Source organism: Pleurodeles waltl, chromosome 4_1, assembly GCF_031143425.1.
Source record: "Pleurodeles waltl isolate 20211129_DDA chromosome 4_1, aPleWal1.hap1.20221129, whole genome shotgun sequence".
NCBI lineage: Eukaryota > Metazoa > Chordata > Amphibia > Caudata > Salamandridae > Pleurodeles > Pleurodeles waltl.
The window spans coordinates 436,555,549-436,575,719 of NC_090442.1; the positions used below are offsets into that span (position 1 = coordinate 436,555,549).

The window sequence follows — 20,171 nt, forward strand, 5'->3', positions numbered from 1 at the left end:
CATTGGCCATGAGCACAGGTTTTGTTACAGGTAAATACAATACAAACATGAATTTATTTATTGCTGTATGTACACGTGTTCAGGAACTGCATCAAACAAAACTAAATCAAAATCAACAAACCTCATTTAATTTTAGTTTAAGATTAGGATTGCACCATGACCTGGATGCAAATAAATCTGCAAGCTATTTCAAAATGTGCCAGGCAAATATGTTGCAGCTTAACAAGTCGTTTGGCTGAATGTTGTAATCTTACCTTCCACAAGTCTGCCAGTCTGTTCAGCATTTCCACCAGGAAGGATCTTTGCAATGTAAGCTCCCATTTCTCCATTACCTGGAATTTCTTTTCCACCAATAACCCTGATTCCTAAACCATTTCCTAAAAGTCAAAACAAATAAAAGTGTGGGTTGACACAAAAGCATGGCCTTTGGAAAAGCATATTTAATTTAATATAGAAGCATTTTCAACTAAACACAACCTGAAATATGGTTCAAGTGTCATGGTAACCTTTCTATTATGGATGCATCTTTACAATATGGTTGGAATTCAAGGTTCTTTTCATTATTCATAAAACTATATTTGGGTTATATGAATCATAACATAATGGCTACATAAATTTTATATGACAGTATTGCAAAGACACATTTTTACATTTTTAACTATTCTCTAGAATGTTTCTACACACCAACAGGAATTCTATTCTGCTCTGCTTTGCATTGCATAGGAAAACATTGAGGCTAGTTAGAAAGGTAAGTTGCACTTATGAGTTAGTTATATATGTAACTTTTCTCTTAAACTTTTGAGTAACTTTTCTACTTATGGCTGTTCACAAAATCCAACTGTACAGTTACTCAAGTAGACTAACACGTCTTTGCCCTTTGAAACAGATGGCAGAGCCAGATTTACTAGTCTAAGTTACCGCTGCCAAAAAGAAACAGTTGTAAATGCAGCACCACTCATGTTCAGCTACAGATACTGCAACATCCTCACACTGAAATTAATGAAGGTAGGGACGTAAAACAAAACCCTATAGGAAATAATGTTAAACTAAATTAGATTATTTAAAACAGTTATAAATATAAATAATATATTTACAAATTATTTAACATAAAATATTTCACAAACGTTTTCCAAATTTAATAAACATTGCTTTTTACTTCTCCCAATTCTTTAACCTGGGGAGAACTCTGCCCTACTGCAGAGTCTCCCTCTGGATAAGTATAGGGAAAATCAAAAAAATATTTACCTCAAAGTAAATAAGCAAAACTATTTTTATGTTAAATAATACTAATAATAACAATAGTAATAATAAGCATAACAATAATTGTAATAACAATAATCGTATTAATAATGTTAATGACAATAGGGATTATCACCTACTTTCCAGTTTTCAATTGTAAATAACATGTTTGTATTTCTAAGATGTTCACATATATTAGGTATGGTTCAACTTAACATGGCATAGACATCTGCAATAAAAGTCAATTAATTTTTCAATTATGTTTGATATGCATCTTGTCACTGACAAAACAATCAATATTGCTGGAAATTCTTCTACAGATTTGATCAAAAACTGCCATGGCCTTCATCACCAAACCTTCATGCACAACATTTCTCAAAAAATAACTCAGCCTACGGATGGAGAAAATTCATAGGCACCTGACTTATAGCAGATACAAATAATAAATCATATTACAAGGGGATAACGTCCATTGAAACAGATATTCTTCATTATAGGTATTGTTTGTAAAAGTCGATTCATGTTTATTCATTTGGAAAAACGCACCACCCAAGACTAGGAAGACTACTTGTGTTTTTTTTTCTTTTTAGGAATGTATTAATCCTTCAATATTTTGTGCACCAGGTTTGCTGTTTTTAAGTTTGCTCTTTTGTTGGTCATTAAATAGTTACCCTATAATTACTAAACTTCAAGGAAGACTGCATGTGAGCCACGGACTAATATGCCAATAAAGAGCTACAATGTCAGCTATCTCTTTCTGGGAGAACAACATAAATTCATATTTCTTTCTATTAAAAACATTAAATTGTTTTTTCCCCAAGTAGAAGTTTTTTTACAGTACATTTCCAAATTCACTTAGGCCAGTATGACACTGATCATATATAAGATCATATGCCAGACCACTAGTCCGATTATAGTAACAAGATTACTCCTAAACGAAAATTAACAAACTTGCAAGAATCCTGTATAAAGGGTCTCTATTGGCTCCCGATAGCAAGAAGATCTTCTTTTAAGCTATGTATCATCCACACAGCAGTAAACAGAAAAGAACCAAAATTCCTACAAACAATAATTGGCATATAATTCCAATCTAGGAACTTCCAATCTAGACAGGCACTCAGTCTAATATTCCTGTGTCTAATAGTTCTGTTTTACAGAAAGAAAGTAGTTAGCCGTGCTACTTTCTCATTTCAGATCACTAAACTATTGAATCCTCCACTTGAAAAGCTTATGGAAAGAAACTGAGAATCACCTGGAGTGCAGAATAATAGCTAAGAGTTGGTTATTCCCAACATGATTAATTAGAGAAACTACTTGCTCTTATTCACAAAGACGAGTGTAAATGGAGATTTTGGCTTTACTGTCTACAAATGGATACTTTTTATAAGTATATGCCCTGCACTACCCTCTAATGATCAAGGAAACCAGGGCAGCCCAACACCACCTTACTAAGATCAGGGGACAACGATATAGGGTGTGCTTTGTGCAAGTTTCTATTTATGCTTTTGTTCGAGACAGGCATTTGTCTACTTAAATTTACATATTTTGATAGTGTACTATTTGTGTGATTGCCACTGAGGTAGTAAGAGTTCTACAAATGCCACAGAACAATACAATATTCCAAAATGCAACTAATGGTTCTACAGCTTTACACCCTCAGAGTGAATGCAACCTCAAAATCCCTACTCTATATTCCAAAAAGTTAAAAGTAGCTATTTTAATCACTTTCCTTTCTATCACATGGCCCTTTCCTTACCCTCTATCCTTTGGATGCATTATTCTTGCTGAAGGTAGCCTAATCTAAGATGCATGGCTGTATGCCTACACTCTATTACAGTGTTTCCTCAAGTTGCCCATACCTCACCTCATAGATCCCAAACTGCTCTTTGGGAACCATAGCACTTGAACAGAATAATACCTAAACTCCTCTCACCTAACCATTAATCCCACCAGCCATTGGCAGGATCCCCCACACTACCACTAATCATCACATCTAATTTGTATTAAGTCAAATTACCACAAATAAACTGGAGTGAATGCATGGGATGGTTTCTGTTACAGCACAAAACTAATCGAAATAATAAACAATAATTGCTGGATTAACCACTAACTTTGAGTTACAGCGCAGCATGCTACCAGCCAAAAATGCCCCAATGCTGTGTTGGGGTAGTAGCACTATATACATGGAATTAGAATTCAATACAATCTGTGTAGACCAGTATCATCAATTATTTCCTGGGAAAAATAATTAAGGAAGCTGTTGCGACCCAACCCCTAACGTACATCTCCAATAACAACCTCTTAAATTCCTACCAGACAGCTTTTCACCACAAATTTTTCTTTTGCATAGAAATGGCCAAACGTCAGATAGTAGTTGATTCCCCAAAAAGCGCACACAATGGGAAGCTTTCCTACTGGTATTTCAAGCTCTCTCTGCTGAATTCAGTTATTTTGACCAACACGCACCTAAACTCAAAAAAAGTAATAAACTGAACTGTGCCTACCTGGCTTAAATTATTACTCTCCTCAAAATCACAAATTCAATTTACATATGGAGCCACTGGCTACAATAATTCAAGATGATTTTATCCACATACATCAATATCCTGATGACAGCCTGCTTTTCCTCTGAATGTCAGATATGCCCAGCATAAAAACTAAGGGCCTGATTTGGGGTCTCCCTGAGTTTTGCGACAGAAAACTCTGTCCGCCAAACTCCCAACAGGAGCCATTAAGAGTTTCCTACTGGCCGGCGAGCACCACCGTGAGTGTGGCAGTCATAAAACCGCCACACTTGTAATGACGGCCTTGGTGTTTGAAGGATGCTACTCAATCAATCAGTGTGGCTGTGGACCTAACCTCTACTATCCTGCTTGACTACAGTTTGTCAAAGTTCGAGATGAATAACAGCGCAGCTGTCATCCTTATACAATGTACAAATAGTTTAGTGGGTGCTTGCTGTTGGTTTCGATGGCCGTTTACAAAGCTTTGAACTTTTATTGTTTTTCAGAAACAAACTCCCTAAGGGTGAGTCTGTTTTAGAAAAACAAAAAAAAATAATGCCCCCCCCCCATTCTGGGAGTTTTGTCCCATGGTGCCTCAAACCTTTGGTGCTTTCTACAGCATGTGGGTTCTTATTTCTTTCTCCAGGATTTTTCTGGCACTAATGTACAGGAAATAAAGACATTACACAGTCCACCCTAAATAGGGCAGGCAGCGTAATGTCCTTCTGAGGATGTTTTCCTTTGATAGACCCTTTGCGGCAAAGTACTCTGTTCGCCAAGCTTTAAACCAGGACCTAACTTAGTGGATGTCATCATTACCAATTAAAATGTCTCATTTATAGACTGAATTCCTATTTCTCTTTTCTACCAAACAGGGTTACCAATTAAAAAATGATTGTCTCCTCTATGGTCTCGGGGCATCTCTTCCACTCTTGTCTGAAGTTGCGTGGCTTCTTCAAAGAACAAATCTATAGTTTAAATGACCGCAAGCTAAGAAAATCTGCTTCCTACCAAATATATCACCTAGGAAATTGAAACTCTCCATCTCTCACACTGAGATTAGATCTGCTTTCCTAGCAGGTCACGAAAAATCCTGTACTGCCCTTCTTTAAGCTAACCCACATCCTGTCAACCTACTGGTCACAGGAGCTAAGAAATCTGTTATATCTCCAATGTCCTAGGACACCTTCATTGGCTTCCACTTAAAACTAAACTTCAATTCAGCCTCCATAATACACAAATCACTATACGTTGTGCCCCCTTCATACTGAAAAAAAACATTATTTAGGGATCAGGTGGGCAACAAAAAATGGGCCTTCTCTTTCCTAGCCCCAAAACTGTGTAAGTTTAGATAATATAAGGCTAAACCCATTCGGAAATAATTTGAAAACTCATTTTATTACAGTTTATCTCCCTGGTTAACACTCTCCTTTAAATCTTCCTACCCTCGTCTCTGTTTTTCTGAAGACCCATTCCACTCTTGTGTGTAAACACTTTCCACTGTCCATGTGGTTAAGCATGTGCTAAAGAAATGCTTTAAACAAATAAATATTTTACTTTAATGTTTGTACAAGAGTGTAGTTCTGCTTTTAGAAAGTAAATGTTCTGGGATTAGTGGGATTTTTAATTTCTGCAACCATTTAAACCTCTCATGTGCAAAGGGCTCTGTTGCTAGATTTAAAAATCTGATTTTTTTATGCATCGTTCCTTATCCACCAAGCTCGTAATGGCCAAACTATCATCTGATGTACCTTGATTTTTTCAAACAGGCTGACTGTTTTAGATGAGGATATGATTTATTCTGGCTCAAGCTTAAATGTAGATTATTATATATTATACTTAAGCAACAATAGCTTAAGGGTGAGGGCACTCCAAGGTATATTTTTGACCTGAGTCATAGGGTCTGGAACAAAACATATTTAGGGGGAATTATTTGTTAGATGGTGTGTTTTTCATAAAAATGTTTTAGTGGAATGTTGCAAGAAGCATACCTGCTTGACATTTTTGGTAAGAAGGTGATACATTTTCTATCCCACTGAAATACATTATAGTGAAAGCCTGAATATGAGGGCACAAAATGGAACATACAAAAAATGATATAGCAGAAAAGGACAGTCACAAAATAAATTAATTGTTCATGATAACAAACACATTTTAGGAACTGTGGGAGTTCTAAAGTTAATTTAACCTGTGAAAAATGCTGATCCTCTGCTGAGATCTGTTGAACCAGATTTGAGAGAAAAGCGTTTTCTCTCATTATTTTCCCTTAGAACTTAAAGAAGGTGCTCCAGAAGTTAAAATGAAGACACAGTTTCTATAAAGTCACAAACATCTTTCTCAGCCATGTGAGAAAAGAAGTCTTGCATGCTGAGTAAAACGTGCACCTCCAACATCAGCAGTGGCTTATAAATTGATTCTGGAGTGCTCTGCTGCAGCTTCACCACAAAATTATAATGAACAAATAGAATGCTAACATTTCCTATTCAAGACAAAAGTGTTGCAACACTGAACGTCACTTGGTTGGAATACATATACATTTCTGATTTAAAATCCTATTGTGAGTTAAATATCAAGAACTGTTAAAATATATTTATCGATATATATTTCATGTTTATGAAAATTGTTGCTTTTATTAAGAACTGCATACCCGGGTAATTAATTAAAACATTGTAAATCAGACAGAAAAAATAAGGCTTCTGTTTTAAAATACAGTGCAAACTGTCATGGTAATACGTAATTTTTTACAGACTTACAAAAATGTAAATATGGAATATAAACAAATTGAAATAAATGTTTTCTGGGCCTCATGTATTATAGGAACATATAGCAGGAGAGGTAAGAAACCTTTACATGTATTTATTCAGTCTTCTGCATGGGAAAGTGAATGATTCTAAAGCGGTCTTCTACATCAAAGTATCTCCCAAAGTAGGCATATTATGTGAGATAGGTGAACATTCTAAACCAATCTTATAACTCTGTGGTGTTCACAGGAGGTTGTTATGGACGGGGTCATAGTTTGATCAGTACCATTGGTTGGGGGGTTGGGGTGAGCGTATATTAAGACAGATTTTCCAACAATCACACTGGTATATAATGTTAACATACATTACACAACAAGCAGGGCGCATTAGAGGGGCTTAAAGAGCAGTGGAATTGGAGCCAATGAGGATTGGTATGAGTACTGAGTAAGAGAGAAAACAGAATATTTTGTAAAACAACCACAATTTTTGAGGAATTCTAAAACAGAGAGGGAGAGAGTTGTGTGCAATTTTATCTCTTTGCATGTAAACATTCCTGGTGAAATCAGGGAGACACTTCACTATACACGGCTGAAAGCACTTGCACCTAACTATCAGAGAATGCATTTATTAAGGGGGTGTAACAACCCAAATACCCCCCTTGAAACTACGCCCTTGGGTACAAGAAGGCATAGTGATTTGTGGACTGAAACTGCAATTCTCTCAGGTACTAGCCATGACTTTCCTGGATAGATATCCGCCGGCTAGAAGCCAATCAAAATGCTGCATTTTTGGTACTGTACAGCTGTCTCATTTACAAAAATAAATGTTTTTATACTGCATCTAAGACAGGAATGCTGTATGAAAACTTCCTGGACTGACTTTACAGCATTTTTAAGTTGTGGTTACAGACAGCTTTAACCACCTGTTGCAAGACTTATTATTTCCAGTACAATACATATAGTTAGAATGGGTTTTAGGTCAGCCCGCACGTGCCTGGGTAGCATTATTGACTCTGTTACTGATTAAATGGTTTCTCTCCACTTTCTTCTGTTGAAAATTATGTAAAGGTGTCCAATCCAAGATGTCTAAAATGGATGCTGTGCAAACACTGGGTTGCAGAATGCTGGTGCTGGATCCCCTCTCACGTCTGGTGAGTGATGTTCTTCCTGTGACACTTCACCACAGGCACATATGGGCATTGGCCGCTGACATAGAAGGAGAGTGGTGGGGCGAGCAAACTGGGGGGGGGGGAGTTAAATAAATAAAGGAAAAGCCATTTACCTTCCTGACTTGCCCAACAACACCCTCCTCATCCCGGTGTTCCAGTCTTCTTTCCCCTAATAAATTCTGGTGCTGCTCTTAAACCAACACGAGAGAAGTACAAGGATTGGAGGAAGCAGCCTCTCTCAGCACTGGAGGCCTGTGCTTTCTCTAACCCAGCTGCCTCAGACAGCTGGATTACAGAGGTTTTAAAATGTGCATGTCTGGCTGGTTGTTGCAAGCCAGCTGGCCAAAGGGACATACACAATTTAAACATAAGTGCACAGCTCTCTGCTGCCACTCAGCAGCAAGTGCCCCACCCATCCTGACACTCTGTTCGGGACAGGTTGGTGAAAAATAAAATGGTAAGAAATTAACTTTCTTACAATTGTATTTTTCATATCTGGGGCTTTTCTGGGACATATTTTAGCCTGGTGACGCTCTTCTGCTATAATGAAGGAGCCGCTCCTGTGCATGGGAAATACTATATACACTGCAATGACACCATCTCAAGCCATCATGGAGACCCACTCACTGTGCTGCCTTGCAAAAAAAAAGTTTCCCGAAAGACTTTGGGGGTGGGGGAGCGTCACAGTGTTGTTTCCTGCAGCTTGCAGTCCGTCGGCAGGGTCATATTCAACCTCTCAACTCTCATTGAAAGCAATATATAAAATATTTATAATCACAGGACAATTGTTTTGAGTGTAAAGCTGAACACCTCACTTGTGATGTTGCTCCTATCTCGTCACTGTCATACAACAGAATATTCAGATGGAGCATCTTCAGCAATTATGGCGGCCATGGATACTAACTGGGATGCTGTGTGTGATTGTGCCCCCTTCTCCCACACATGGAGCATTCAGTAGGTCAGGCTACCGCATCTACTTCACCCCATTAGCCCTAGTGAGGTGGGGTTGGTGGGTGGTTGATGGTGTGGTTGAGGCCCCCATGCGGGAAGTCATGTGCGTAGCCAGCTGCTTTGTCAGTAACCGCAATGCCTGGGCATCACACAGCGTCCACTTGATGCACCTGTCATAGTCACCCTCACCAACTAGGCAGGCCCAAGTGTCACAATCTGAAGGGGGAGAACAGTCCAGTTCGTAGAGCCCCATAAGCCCGTGTGATGCTTGCAGATGTTTGGAGGGCAGCCCCGCTTTTCCTGACTGTGGAGTGAGCTGCGGCTTGAGCTGCCTCCCTTCCCAGGCTCAGTGACAGTCATGGAATCGTCAATTAATCCTCAGGACATGGGAGACTGCAAGCTGAAAAGCCAGGAAAGAAAGGGCCAGTAGACAATAGGCTGCAACCTGAAGCACACATAGAAAGAGGAAAAGGCCTTAGGAAGGAAGGTGCCCCTTCCTGCATAAACAAAATCTTGTCTGCGACACATGCATCCTCGCTCCATTGTGCAAGGGTGCCTGCGCTGGTGCTAAGCAACCCATTTTGCGCCAGTGCAGGGAGAGAGGGCAAAAATACACTGTGGGGGTCATTCCGACCCTGGCGGTCATAGACCGCCAGGGCTGGGGACCGCGGATGCACCGCCAACAGGCTGGCGGTGCATCCAGGCCAATTCTGACCGTGGCGGTAAAGCCGCGGTCAGAAAAGGGAAACCGGTGGTTTCCCGCCGGTTTTCCCCTGGCCTGAAGAATCCTCCATGGCGGCGCTGCAGGCAGAGCCGCCATGGGGATTCCGACCCCCTTCCCGCCAGCCTGGTTCTGGCGGTTTTGACTGCCAGAACCTGGCTGGCGGGAACGGGTGTCGTGGGGCCCCTGGGGGCCCCTGCAGTGCCCCACAAAGATTTTCAGTGTCTGCATAGCAGACACTGAAAATCGCGACGGGTGCAACTGCACCCGTCGCACCCTTTCCACTCCGCCGGCTCCATTCGGAGCCGGCATCCTCGTGGAAGGGGGTTTCCTGCTGGGCGGGCAGGCGGCCTTCTGGCGGTCGCCTGCCAGCCCAGCGGGAAACTCAGAATGACCGCCGCGGTCTTTTGACCGCGGTACGGTCTTCTGGCGGTTCCCGCTTGGCGGGCGGTTAGAATGACCCCCTGTATCTTGTAGATGCAGAGCATTTCTACACTTTCCCTGTGGTAGAGCAGACAGGTCACTTACTGTGCTGATCTGCGCCATGGGGCTTGTAAATAAGCCCCAGCGTTTATAATGAGCCACAACTGAGATCTCTGGATTTGAGGCTGAAGGCAGTGCGATTTTCTCACACAGCCTATCAGTGGGTCAAAGAGGTGCCACTGCCGACTCGAGCAAAATTAAATTAAATGCTTGGCACGCAAGCTAGAAACAGTCACTAAATCACTGTCATTAATTACATTACCATTTTAAAGATAAACTTTAAAGTTAACTTTAAAACGTTAATGTAATGCATGTTAGTGATTTAGTTACTGTTTATACTATTTAAATATATGAAATACAATTTAAATATTTACTTACCTACTGCCTGTTCGTCCTCTGATCCTGGTCTTCTCCAGTCATCTGGTGCCCTACAGCAAGCCCCCTAACTAATCCAGATGTCTGGCTCATGCTGATAATGAGAGAAGTGCGAGGATTGGTAGGAGCGTGCAAGCTTAGCGAACGTTCAGGTACTAGGTGCCTGTGCCTTCTCTGCATCCGGCTAAGACAACATAGGTTGGAGAGGTTTAAAGTGTGCGTCAGGCTGGCCACTGCAAAACAGCTGCCAAAGTGGCATGCACACTTTTAACTGCTGCCACCACTTCTCTCTGCTGCCAATCCACAACAATGGCCCTCCCTGCCCTCACTTCGCAGGCAACCAAAGGCAAAAATAAAAAGGAAATAAACACCATTTATTATCATTTTATTTTTCAGTTTTGTTGCAACTGCAGCAGGGCGTGTGACGCTTATTTGCCCATATGGAGCAGCACCTGGTGAGAAGTGGGTACTGAGAAACTACATTTTAGAATGGGGGTGAGGACAATGTGTAAAATGAAAGTGCTGCAAATTCCTCAGGGGAGATTGATAATGAAAATATGGTATTGAAATTAAAAGAAAACATAAAACTCCACGAAAGTTGCAAGAAAACAGGAAGGAGTTCACAACATTATGACTGTAGATTTACATTTGCCTTATAACTGTGTGAAAAGTGGGTATGAAAAGAAAAATTTGTGATGAACTTTGGTTCTGAAAGAACTCCAACGAAATACATCTGGATGGCTGCAGTTAGATGTTCCATAATATATTCTGTTCAAAGACAGAGGTAAAATAAAAGATGTGTATAGAGAAAATGTGATTTTTGGATGGAGTGATTAATGAAACATAGGGATAAAACTGGATTTCATAAGTGAAGAGATAGTTTTGTGTGTAGAAAAGTCCAAAGGGGTAAACACGGTTGATGAATGATCACATTCTAAACTTGAAAATTAAAGAATCCCTAATGTTTTTTGCATCATACATGTTGGAAATGGCCCTTCTGCAGGGTTAGCCCCAGACTTTTTGCCTTCCTCCTTCTCTTTCCCTGACCTAATTGTTGCTGGTTTTTAGACTCTGCGCACTTTACCCCTGCTAACCCGTGCTAAAGTGCAAACGCTCTCTCCCTTTAAACATGTTAACAGTGGATCATACCCAATTGGACTATTTTATTTACTTATAAATCCCTAGTACTGTGCACTATATGTGCCCAGGGCCTGTAGATTAAATGCTACTAGTGGGCCTGCAGCACTGGTTGTGCCACCCACTTAAGTAGCCCTTTAACCTTGTCTCAGGCCTGCCATTGCAAGGCCTGTGTGTGCAGTTTCACTGACAATTCGACTTGGCATTTAGAAGTACTTGCCAAGCCTAAAGCTCCCCTTTTTCTACATATAAGGCACCCCTAAGGTATGCCCTAGGTAACTCATAGGGCAGGGTGCTGTGTAGGCAAAAGGCAGGGCGTGTACCTATGTAGTTGACATGTCCTGGTAGTGTAAAACTCCCAAATTCGTTTTTACACTGCTGTGAGGCCTGATCCCTTCATAGGCTAACCTGGGGGCTGTCCTCATATATTGTTTGAGTGGTAGCTGCTGATCTGAAAGGAGTAGGGAGGTCATATTTAGTATGGCCAGAATGGTGATATAAAAACCTGCTGATTGGTGAAGTTGGATTTAATATTACTATTTTAGAAATGTCTCTGCACTTAAATCTTTCTGTGCCTTACAATCCACGAACTGGGATAGCATGGTGAGCAAAAGAACGATGGATTAAACCCAGATCTGTGACTGGGGGTGAGTGTTTGCATTGCTCAGCACTCCGTCCATCATCCTTTTGTGTTGCTAAAGTTGCCCTAAGTGGGAAGGGTATGCCCAGTCATAGGTCCTGTGCTCACTGTGCCACTGGATTCAAGGTAGCCTGGCTGATGAAGCGTGATACCCTGAAACCGGTCCTAGGATGCTTGTTTCCAGTCCAGAGAAGACCTAGCTTGGCAGGTCGTGCTGGACTGTTCCCATGCAGAACAGGGTCAAGACTGATTTGCATATGGCTACCTATTTCGAAGAGGATCACCTTCAAGCTCCTGACCCACGCACACAAAGCTCTCCACAACATTTGTCCAGCCTACCTCAACGACAGACTCACCTTCCACGCCCCCACCAGCCATCCCCGCTCCGCCAGCCACGCACTCGCCACCATCCCCCGCATCCGCCGCACCACTGCCGGAGGAAGATCCTTTTCTCGCCTCGCCGCCAAGACCTGGAACTCCCTACTGCTCCACCTACGCCAGACCCAGGACCTCCTGACATTCAGGAAACACCTCAAGATGTGGCCTGTCGACCAGTAGCGTTCCTCTCCCCAGCACCTTGAGACCCTAATGGGTGAGTAGTGCGCTTTAGAAATGTTCTGATTGATTGATTGATTGATATGGCTGGGTCCAAACTGGGGTGGCATGGTGAGCAAAAGAACGATGGATTAAACACAGATCTGTGATTGGGGGTGAGTGTTTGCATTGTTCAGCACTCCGTCCATCATCCTTTTGTGTTACAATCCACATCTGGCTGGTTTTAGTTGACAGCTCCTTGTGCATTCACTCAGACACACCCCAAACACAGGATACTCAGCCTCACTTGCATACATCTGCATTATGAATGGGTCTTCCTGGGCTGGGAGGGTGGAGGGCCTGCTCTCACACAAAGGACTGCCACTCCCCCCACTGGGACCCTGGTAGATAGGATTGAACTGAAAGGGGACCTGGTGTACTTCTAAGCCACTCTTTGAAGTCTAGCCCACTTCAAAGGCACATTTGGGTATATAAACAGGGCCTCTGGCCCTTCCAACTCAGACACTTCCTAGAGAAGAAACTTGTAACCAGAACCTGCATCCTGCCAAGAAGAACTGCCTGGCTGCCCAAAGGACTCACCTGACTGCTTTCTGTGAAGGACTGCTGCCTTGCTGTTCCCTGGCTGTGGTGAATAAGTGCTCTCCAAGGGCTTGGATAGAGCTTGCCTCCTGTTCCCTGAAGTCTCAGGACCAAAAAGCCTTTTCTCTTGCAAATGAACTCCTTGTGCGGCGAAAATTCGATGCACAGCTTGCTAAAAACGACGCACAGCCTGCCCTGCGGTAAAATAATTCACTGCAGGCCGAACCGGAATGACGCAGACCTACTTCGCAAGGAGAAGATCGATGCGGTGCCTGCACTGCAACCGGAACTTCAACGCACAGCCCACCAGATCGTTGCACAGCCGACCTAGGACGACGCAGCCCGACTTCCAGAAGGGAAATCGACGCAGCGCCTGCCGGAAACAATGCAGCGCTTGTGACTTTGCTCCACACGCCCAGGATTCGACGCACAGACCCCGGGGCATCAGAAAAGCCCGCAACCCAAAGAGGATCCACGACCAAGCACTGGAAATTGACGCACAGCCATCCCTGCATGGAAACTAAACGACGCATCACCGTGTGCGGCCCGAGAAAGTGACGCACACCTCCTTTGTTTCCACGCTTCTCCTCCTCTGCGGCCCATTGCAGAGATTTTTCACGCGAACAAACTACTTCATGCTAAAAGAGAATTTGTTTGCTTTAAAAAGACTTAAGACACTTTATATCACTTTTCAGTGATATCTCTACATTTACTTATTGCATCTTTGATCATTTTGACCTGCAAATAACCAGATAAATAGTATATATTTTTCTAAACACTGTGTGGTGTATGTTTGTGGTGCTATATTGTGTTATTGTATGATTTATTTCACAAATATTTCACACATTGCCTTCTAAGTTAAGCCTGACTGCTCAGTGCCAAGCTACCAGAGAGTGGGCACAGGATAATTTGGATTGTGTGTGACTTACCCTGACTAGAGTGAGGGTCCTTGCTTGGACAGGGTGTAACCTGACTGCCAACCAAAGACCCCATTTCTAACAATACAGGAGTTAAGTATGGTGCTGGAGCAAAGGTTCACAAAGTGAGAAGGCTGCCTGTCCTCGAGAAAAGCGGGTGAGGAATTAAAGAGGGTGTGAAAAATGGTATGTGCTGAGTATTGGGTTGACACATCTTGGTGCATTAAAAGAGTCCAATGTAAAACTGAGTGTGTATATGCTGAAGAAAATTAAATAAATATACTCCTTAGGACTGAAAACTATTGGGGAGGAGTTGGCATTTTTGCCTGGTGCATCCCTTTTCCGCCTAAGTAACTAATTTAGTAAGTGGCACCAAATTGAACAGTGCCTCTGGGCCATTCACAGAATGCACACACAAATGCAACACAATGTTTTCAGTCCGCCCGAGAAAGCAGTGTTTTTTTAGTATTCAGTACATTATTTCCTTAGCTAGCAGGTCATGTTTTGAACTTTATTCAGATGTTTATCCTCTTCTTCCAGGCCCATTTCACTTCTGAGCCAGCTTAAGGAACATAGAATAGTACGAAGATATTAAAGACCAGACTTCATCCACATGTGTGGATCATGGAGGGCATTTTCTTGAATGGCCATTATAGTCAAGGAAATCCAGAAGACTAGGATTCTTAATCTAAATTCTAAATGAGAACTAAAGGCCAGATTTACAAAGGAATTTAGCGGTCCCAAGAGGTCCAATTGACAGAATCGGGCTATTTGCGACCTTTAAAAAGCCTTTTCTTTTGTACTAACCATATTTTGCAATTCAGTAACCTATTACTGAATCCCAAATAGGGTTTGCGATTCAGTATTAGGAAATGGGGTGTTAAGGGCATCCCTTCCTAACAGCAACTTCACTGGCATGTACAAATATTTTGCGACCAAAATGCGCTTGTGAAGCATTCACAGTTTACCAACAACATCAAGCTGGTGGTAACCCATCCCCGAAGGACCCGTTCCCCTTTGGAATGTGGGTGTAAACGGACCCCTTCCCCTTAGGAATGTGGGTGCAAACATTTTTTTAATCCCAATGGGACCAATGGGACCAATGCCTACTCTTAAAAAATGAAAAGAAAACTTGTAATTTTTGTTTTTGAAATGCATCCCGCTTTCCTTTAAAGAAAAGGCCTGCATTTTTTTTATGCTTTAATGAAAAAACAATCACAGACATGGTGTTCTGCTGACCCCAGCAAGCCACCATCCCTGTGACTTTTGGCCATTCTCAATGGGTCGCAAATTGAGATCTGCCTCATGAATATTGATGAGCCAGGTCCATTTATGACTCACTGGGAATCACAAAGTGTCAAATACAGTGTAGTACATCACTGTTTGAAATTTTGTAATAGTGAATCTCTAAAATTCGCTATTAGGAAATCGCAAACCTGCGATTTCGCACATCTGGTACATAATCCTGTACCATCAACCCTCAACACTTCCTTAGTGTATGTGAGCCTGTACTGTAGGCAGGTCACACATTTGTCCCTGCAAGATAGAAGTCTCCAATAAGGACTCGAGTAGGGAAGGAAAGTTGCAGTAGATGCACACCTGTGCACATCACTTTAGACCTTTTAAAAGGGTCCTGGGGCTGACAATGCAGACTGGGCACACATGTATCCAATTCCTGCAATGCAGATTCCTCTTTCGAATTCTCCACACAGAGCACCAATGGGAAAAGGGGAGATTCAGCACACTCACATCAGTGCACATCGCTTTAGCTCTCTTCAAAGCACAAATTCAGCACAATTGCCAGAAGCATTTGTACAGGTACATCAAATTTAGCTCTTGAGCAAAACGGTTTTAAATATTCTCTTTCTCCCTAATAACACTACCACCACAGTTGAAACAAACGGTAAACAGAGTATCAATGCATAAATACACCTTATGTGTGCACAATAAACACATATTAATAATCCTGGTATTCTTAAAGTACTTTAAAACCTGCCAGTAGTTATTATTACCGTTCACACCACTCTCCTTCTGTAGTGAATCATAGTTTGTTTTAATGGGAAACAGAAGCTAGCTTAGCCTTTGGTTTGCAGACTCGTGCCCCCGTCACCTAGTGACTTTAACCCTACTTAGCTTGCTCTGTTTTAGCACATTTATTTAATTATATCTTTTAAGATGGCTGCCTTGTTTTTAGTTAGGCCTATGTTTTAGTTACACGTTACCAGTGCCACCGTGCTAAGGCGTCAATATCTAGCGACAAAGATAAACAAACTGTAGGTGTTCACATTAGGTACTTTCCCTCTTCACGCCTTTGAGGGAATTGTTTATATAAATTACTGTTCCAAGCATGTCTTGTAATCATTGTTTGGGAACAGACCTACATCAGGGGTCCAAGCAGATCTGTATAAATGCACCTCACATAGACAGATAATCAGGGGGGTTCTGATGAGATGCCATCGCTGCTATCGATGCTGCACGTCACCTTGACGCTGACCCATTCTTCGTGTCCCAGCGGAGTCTGAACTAGAGACCTCATTCCAAGGTAACGAGGGTTGGGGGGCTCTTCTCATGGATATGCATTGGCAGATTATGTTTAAAACACCTAGCTCTCTTTTACGTTAGAGATTAGGGACATAATATTAGGCTATTAGGACATATCTCATACTTTATGTAATTTCATGTCATTGCAAGATAGTGGGAGTCTTTGTATTAATGACTCTTGTCTTTACCATTCTGTTTCTTGCAGTATTCATTAACCTAATTGTTGCAGCCCATGCAATTTATCGCAGATTGCAGTTTTGTTAAATAAAACCTATTGAAACCTTCCTGCATCTTCTTCATTGCTTGTGGTTGATTGAGACATGTTGTTCATGTGAGAAAGGGCTAATTTCCATTTAATCCCTGAGATGTCACACTCTTGAGTCCGTATGCAAAGGCTGCCACAAATCACCTTTTACTGTTTGGGGTTTTTGATGAGGTGCTGCTTGTGAGCCGGGAGGGTTGGGACGACAGTTGTGACTTCTTGTAGGACGGGCATAGTCACCTACAAACATAAGTACTGTCATCTTTGAACCAGCAGTCTTGCCCGGAGCAAGAGTCAAACCATGACACCTCCATGGCGCCGCCCCCTTGAAAAATAAAATGATAAAAAACATGGTTTATTGTTTTATTTTTCAAGTTTTGCAGCAGCTGGCGGGGTTGGCTACGGTCCTCCACCATAGCACTAGAGCCACTGCTGTCTGTTGTTTGTCAAACAGCTTCAGAATTATATGATCATCTGGGAACAGATGACAGCCTTACACATTTTAAAACAGCAAATGTTGTAAATAGTGCCCGCAAATAATGTGTGGTTTAATACAAAGAAAAACTTTGGATGATTTGTAATTCAAACAGGAAGTTTGGGGAATGACGGCGTGTGTTTTTGCGATTTTTTTTTTATTATTAGAGGAGGCATCTTGAGGAGGTAGGGGTGTTTGAGAATGCAAGTTAAAGCATACCTATCAGAGCCCTTATACATTAGAGTGTTTTCTTACTATACACATATATATGTCTGATATTGGAGCATGATTACAACGCAGGGAGGTTGCCGGATTAACTACACTTTCACTATTGTTATATTTCACTCGATTTGCTGTTGAATCACAGCAAGCGAGTCGCTGACACCTTTTCAGTCGGCTCTATTTTTAGTTGTTCTGGATACACGGTAATTAGTTCCTGTCTGCTCCACGGCAATGTGCTTTTTATTTGACCTAATTGCACTTCTTACAAATGTATGGCTCCATGTATTTCACATTGGCAGCAGAACAGCGTTTTCTGCAAAAACGTTCAGGAGGATATTTACTGTACTTGGTTCTCTTCACACCAAGTCTCGGAATGTAAACGAACTTGTTAATGAAGCACGTACAATTCCGCCCGATTAGAGGGTAATCAACGGGCCACAATGGCTCATCAGACCAAAGTGGCGACTAGGCACGGAAAAAAAGGTTGGACGTGTCCAGTGACAAGAAAACATGTAACCAGAGGAAAAATCTAAAAGGAGTTGTTCATATCGGTAAGAAAATAGTACCAAGCTCTTATCTAAAATATGCTTGACAAGATATAAACGCTCTAGTATTTAGAACTCACGTTAGCTGAGCTGCAACCATTTCAATTTCTATTTAAAAAAAGAACAAGGAGGAGGATAGAGTCATATAAGTACAGCCACCGTTATATCGGATGCCCTTTTTGATTAGGAACGAAGACTTTTTGTAATTTATTTACGTTTAATTGGAAATTTTCTAGTGCATTTGCGTACTGATCCTCGGCCACTTCAGACTGCTAAAATGTCAGCTGATGAGAGGGGCATTTTGCGAGAAATCCCTAATGATAGTGTTCAGTAGCCTCTCAGGACTGTTAGCGGCAGTTTGCCAAGCACCATTGTTGGCACCAGCATTTTACCAAGAATTGATCAATCGTCTATCACGCCATGTTGCACTGATTATTCCTCTCTGTTAGAAATGGGGTTTTGGTTGACAGTCAGGTTACCCCCTGTTCAAGCAAGGACCCTCACTCTAGTCAGGGTAAAAGAGAATCACCCTCAGCTAACCCCTGCTTACCCCCTTGGTAGCTTGGCAGAGCAGTAGGCTTAACTTCAGAGCGCTAGGTGTAAAGTATTTGTACCAACACACACAGTAACTTCATGAAAACACTACAAAATGACACAACACCGGTTTAGAAAAATAGGAAATATTTATCTAAACAAAACAAGACCAAAACGACAAAAATCCGACATACACAAGTCAAGTTATGAATTTTTAAAGATTAAACTCAAAAATAGCGCTTAGAAACAAAAATGCTTCAATGAGATGTTAACACGGCGTCGTGACAGAGTCGTTCCCAACAAGCCGACACCAGCGGCGCCGGACACGGAGTCGTGTAGACCCCCAAGTACAGTACCTTTGGTGAAGAGTGAAAACAAGCCGATGCGCGAAGTCGGGAATCGCGGCGTCTGTGCGAAACGTTGAATCAGTGCACTTCAAGCGGCGTCGGTCACGACGTGGTGTGGCGACTTCCACGGAGTCGCAGACTTCAGCGGGGCTGCTGCGGCGTCGGGCCTGCGAAGAGCGTCGCGTTCCAGCGAAGGTCACAGCGTCAGGTGCAGGCGGCGTTACCCGATTCAGCAGTGGCGTCGGTCCGAAGTCGTCCGAAGTCGATTTCCTTGGATTCCACCAGCTTTCCTTTCAAGGGCCCAGGGACTGGATAGGGCACCACTTGTCAGAGCAGGAGTCTCTCCAGAGACTCCAGGTGCTGGTAGAGAGAAGTCTCTGCTGTCCCTGAGACTTCAAACAACAGGAGGCAAGCTCTAAATCAAGCCCTTGGAGATTTCTTCACAAGATGGAAGGCACACAAAGTCCAGTCTTTGCCCTCTTACTCTGGCAGAAGCAGCACTGCAGGAAAGCTCCACAAAGCACAGTCACAGGCAGGGCAGCACGTCTTCCTCAGCTATCAGCTCTTCTCCAGGCAGAGGTTCCTCTTGGTTCCAGAAGTGTTTCTAAAGTCTGTAGATTTGGGTGCCCTTCTTATACCCATTTAAGTCTTTGAAGTCACCTTTCTTCAAAGGGGACTCACACCTACTTGTGAAATCCTGCCTTGCCCAGGCAAGTCATCAGACACAAAGCAGGGGGTTGGAGCCGGCATTGTCAGAGGCAGGCACAGTCCTTTCAGATGAGAGTGACCACTCCACCCCTCCCTCCTAGCAGAGATGGCTAATCAGGAAATGCAGGTTACACCCCAGCCCCCTTTGTGTCACTGTCTGGTGTGAGGTGAAAAACAACCCAACTGTCAAACTGACCCAGACAGGGAATCCACAAACAAGGCAGAGTCACAGAATGGTTTAAGCAAGAAAATGCTCACTTTCTAAAAGTGGCATTTTCAAACGCACAATCTTAAAATCAACTTTACTAAAAGATGTATTTTTTAATTGTGAGTTCAGGGACCCCAAACTCCACATGTCCATCTTCTCTCTAGGGGAATCTACACTTTAATCATATTTAAAGGTAGCCCCCATATTATCCTATGAGAGAGACAGGCCTTGCAACAGTGAAAAACGAAATTGGCAGTATTTCACTGTCAGGACATATAAACCACATTACTATATGTCCTGCCTTATCCATACACTGCAC

The 20,171-nt window shown here is 42.3% G+C and overlaps 1 protein-coding gene across 8 annotated transcripts in view; it reads right to left on the minus strand.

The window, feature by feature from the left end:
• PCLO (piccolo presynaptic cytomatrix protein) overlaps positions 1-20,171 on the minus strand; it is a 1,309,308-nt gene that overhangs the window by 543,166 nt on the left and 745,971 nt on the right. For all 8 annotated transcript variants that reach the window (XM_069228704.1, XM_069228705.1, XM_069228700.1 and 5 more), the window contains one exon: positions 255-377. In XM_069228704.1, the coding sequence (XP_069084805.1) occupies positions 255-377 (123 nt within the window). The remainder of the gene's footprint in view (positions 1-254; positions 378-20,171) is intronic.